We start from the raw sequence: 4,240 nt of genomic DNA on the forward strand, positions 1-4,240 counted from the left end.
TGACGAGGAGGAGGGTGAGTGCTGGCTGTGAAGCTGCTGCGCCAGCAGGAGGGAGCAGCTCCACCTTCTTTCCAGGGGAGAGTGTCCGTTCTTTTACACTCGCTCTGTGCCTCCGGCAGCGCAGGTGCAGGAGGGTGGCTGTGCAGGTAGCACTCCCCCAGCTGCTCCTGGGGGCTTACCTTTCCCTGCTGCGGGAGCCACCCTCCCCACTGCTGCTGCTCTCCCCTGGGCCAGTCGTTAACCCCTGCTGTTCCTGGCTGCTGCTCTGGTCCCCTGTAGGGTGCTGGCGCTGGCCAGGGCTGTGCTCAGCAAACCCTCCAGGTGCTGATCTTCTTTTCCGGGCTGCCGCGGTGCCTTGTGTAGGCACTTGCTCTCTAAAATACCTCTCCCCCCACTTAGAGACGGGCAGTGTAGCCTTTATAACGCTACACCTTCAGACTCCCCCCGTGCAGAAGAACGTTCTGTGCAGTGCTGGTTCCTGTTAGCTCTGGCGTTCCTGTTACCTGAGCCATGTAACCGAAGAGCTGCTGTCGGGTTACACCACCGGTGCCTCTCGGCTGGACTCTGCTCTTGACTCACCACTATTTTTAGCTCTTGCTGACCAAACCTGGTATCACATGCTCATCCCCATTTGGTTTGAAATCGCCTATAAATACCTGTAACAGGAATCTTAAACCAGAAGTAGGTTACAGAAGTGCACGTGGCCCTGTGAAGCGATGCTGGCCCATTCAGAGGAGGCGGATAAGAATTTACTCTCGTCTTTACGTGGGTCACTCAGCTGCGAAGTTGGAAGGTTGCTGCCATTTGGTGCTTGCCTCTGTTGCCAGACAAGGCCAAGGAGATGAGAGGTGTCCCAGATCTGTCCCCACTCCTTATCCAGCAGTCCTCTCGCTGCGCTGCTCGTTGCCATCCAGTTAAACACACAGGTCTCCTGTGCCTTGGGAAGCTCGTGGATCCCAGAGGCTTAGGGAGTGTGTCAGGATATGTCTGTGATTCCTCAGGCTTCTCCTGACGTGTGGGTTCTGTCACAGACAGGATTTTAGGTGAATGCAGGTGGGCTCAACCTCTTCCTGATGCAAAATGTGTGGGGTTTATGGTGTATGTAACTAAAACATTCTCTCATTTCTTTTTGTGCAACTAATCTACGTTCCTTGGGGGTTAGGGGATGCTTCTGCTTAGCTTCGCCTGGCCTTCCCCAGTAACCTTCCCAGAAACATCCCACGTGAAGCCTGTGATCGCAGAACGCTGCGGGTGGGGAGGGCCCTCAAGGTCTCTCCTCAAGCCTTCTCCTTCAGGCGCCTTCAGCTGCAGCAGGTTGCCTAGGGCTGTGCCCACGTCTCCAGGGGTGGGCAGATTTCACTGTCTCTCTGGGCTGCTCTCCTGGCGTTTCCCTGCTGTCCTGAGGGAAGGTTTTTTCTGTGCACCAAGTCAGATGTTCCCCTGTTCTAGCCTGTGTCCATTGCCCCTTGCATTTCCCCTGTGTATTGGTGCTTGTTTGTCGAGAGTGAGCGTGGGCGAACATGTTTGTTTGGATTGAAGCGGCTCCTGTGCCCTCCTGACCTTGCCAGCAGCAGCAGCGGGTTATTCTGAGAAGAGCCCTTCCAGAGCCTGTGTGCTGGGACTCGCTGCCTGAAAACAGGCTTGGGCTGGCATTTCTGCCAGAACGGCATGGGACTCTGGAGGTGTCCAGCCCGTATTTGCCTGTGCCCTCTTAAAAGGGAGGGCTGTTTTGGGCGACATCCCACACGAGGGTCAGCTGAGAGTCCTCCCTTGCTTCTAGGTGCTCTCCCTCAGCTTGCGGAGGCCCTCTGCCATCTCCTATTTTCACTACACCCATGGGTTTAGGGGCAAGGGCCGGGGCTGGCAGGGGGGCAGCCCACGGGAGGCTGCTCCTGTGTGTTTCTGGAGGCCTGTTGCTGCGCTGTGCGCTCCTTTGTCTGCAGAGCTCTCCTACACGGCTGCCGCAGAGCGTTTCACGTGGGCAGAAGGGCTCGGTATTTTCAGATCCGTGCGAAGGAGTTCCTGTGGCTTTTTATCTTCTCTCTCCCACTAGATTATGACAAAGCGGGAGGATCTTGTTGTGGCCCCGGCTGGTGTAATGTTGAAAGAGGCAAATGAAATTCTGCAGAGGAGTAAAAAAGGTACCCAGGAACGTCTGCGCTGCGAGGGAGGGCTGCGGCCGCGCTGGGCCGGGAGCAGTAGCGGGTGGGTGTGGGCATGCGTCCCTGCGTGGGTGGAACGGGGGAGGGCTGCGTTCCAGCATGAGGAGAGGACAGTGACGAGAGAGTGCCCACGGCCCTCTGCCAGGGTACAGAGTTCACATGCGTTCATCTCCGCTCTGGCTGAGGCTGAGGGATTCTTGGCAGCCCGGGAGCCGAGGAGCGCCTGCCTGTCCAGCCACTCGTCTTCCATTTTCTGTCCTGGCCTTCGTGTTTGGCACTCGGTTCAGCCCCATCAGGGTTTGGCAGTTTGACTTTTAACAGTGTCATGGATCTGGTTATTTAAAAAGATGTAACTTTTCTGTGGCCAGGGTGAAAATACTGTGTCCTTCCCCTGTCCTGCAGACTCCATGCTCTGTTTCCCAAGCCAGGGCTGCTGGCGCCTGTGGCCAAGCGAGATTTGGGAACGCGCATCTTTGAGCCTGCGCCTTGTTGCCGTTGCTGCCTGCCTGATGCTTCTGGTCTGCCGCAGTGCTCCGGGCTAACGCCCGGCTCCTGCAGAAACCTGCAGCCGTGCTCTTTCTGTTTGTTCCAAGGCAAGCTGCCAATTGTTAATGAAGATGACGAGCTGGTGGCTATAATAGCCCGCACCGACCTCAAGAAGAACCGGGACTACCCTCTGGCTTCGAAGGATTCCAAGAAGCAGCTGCTCTGTGGTGCCGCTATTGGGACCCACGAAGATGACAAGTACCGGCTGGACCTCCTGGTGCAGGCTGGCGTGGACGCGGTTGTGCTGGTGAGCACCCAAAGGCCTGGGGGGCGGGGGGCCGGCTTGAATGGATCTCTCTGATGGTGGGGCAGCAGCATGGCACTTCTGTCTGTTACAGGCCCTTTTGGGTTAGAACACAGCAGTTTGTTGACCTCTCAGTCTTGTTCAGGTTGGAGACCTCAAATAAGAGGGATTCCTCTTGCCTGGCGACCTGTTTGACCTCCAGAGCGTCAGAGTCCTGAAGGCTGACACGAGAAACATGGTTAATACAGAGTGTTCTACAAGTGCTCCTTGCGATCTGCCACTGTTGTCTGTGACGTTCCTGACTAGCTCTGAACGTTTGGCTCCTTACATTTCCCTTCAGCTCCTCGGTGTTCCTGACTGTTACTCTCTTAACTAGCTGACGGTCAGGAGTGGTCAGCCCAGAGCTGCTCTGCTGGTCTTCCCGTCGGGTCTGGAACCGTTCAGGCACAGCCATCACTGCCTGCATTTGCACGTCGCTTTCCCCTCGATTGCTTGCTTGCGAGTCTGCCGTGCTCCGTGGAAATGGTTAACTGACACTGAGCTGGCCTGGTGACAGGGTTTGACAGGGCCTGCGCGCTGCCTGGTCAATAGCTGGGATTTCAGCTTCTCTGCTGCGCAGCAGGGAGAGATGCCTCCCCCCGCCAGCCCCTCACCATTTCATCTGTGGCTTGAGACAGGGCAGAGGGTGTCCTGGTGCAGAGCCACAGCCAGATGTGCTGCTTGTTCCCTACTCCAGCAGCCACAGGATATAAACATCATATTACCAGAGTCTTTATGGTACGCTGCTTGCACAGGGAAGGCCTCTTGCTGTCTCGGCAGCAGCTCCTCCTCTGGTCCCGTGCTGTCTGGGGGGTGACCTCGCCCACATCTCCAGCTCAGCAGAGAGCGCAGTGAGCAGACAGAGCGGATTGCTGAGGCTCCTCCGGAGCTGTGTTTGTAATCCCTCGCAGAAAGTCTGGCTGAAATTGCTTTTCTTTCTGTTGCAGGATTCCTCTCAGGGGAACTCCATCTTCCAGATCAATATGATAAAATACATTAAGGAGAAGTATCCCAACCTACAAGTGATTGGAGGAAACGGTAGGCATGTGTTGAAGACTGTCCTTGACTTTAAACTACGCTTGTTTCATAGACACAGAGGGAGCCAGAGGGGTGTAAATGCAAAGGTCGTGTTGGTAAATGTCTGTCAGCTTAAAACGGTTTCCTGTGCCTTGGGGAACAGGGCAGAACCACTCTGCAGGTGCAGGGCAGTTCCCCGCCTGCACGGCACGAAGCTACGCAGCGGCCACAC

The 4,240-nt window shown here is 56.1% G+C and overlaps 1 protein-coding gene across 1 annotated transcript in view; it reads left to right on the forward strand.

The window, feature by feature from the left end:
* The window catches only part of IMPDH2 (IMP (inosine 5'-monophosphate) dehydrogenase 2), a gene marked incomplete at its 5' end in the record, with an annotated part of 10,752 nt that overhangs the window by 376 nt on the left and 6,136 nt on the right, over positions 1-4,240 (forward strand). The window contains 3 exons of the mRNA XM_010131648.1: positions 2,054-2,141; positions 2,756-2,955; positions 3,939-4,029. Of these exons, the coding sequence (XP_010129950.1) occupies positions 2,054-2,141; positions 2,756-2,955; positions 3,939-4,029 (379 nt within the window). The remainder of the gene's footprint in view (positions 1-2,053; positions 2,142-2,755; positions 2,956-3,938; positions 4,030-4,240) is intronic.

Source organism: Buceros rhinoceros, unplaced genomic scaffold, assembly GCF_000710305.1.
Source record: "Buceros rhinoceros silvestris isolate BGI_N320 unplaced genomic scaffold, ASM71030v1 scaffold25612, whole genome shotgun sequence".
Classification (NCBI taxonomy): Eukaryota; Metazoa; Chordata; class Aves; order Bucerotiformes; family Bucerotidae; genus Buceros; species Buceros rhinoceros.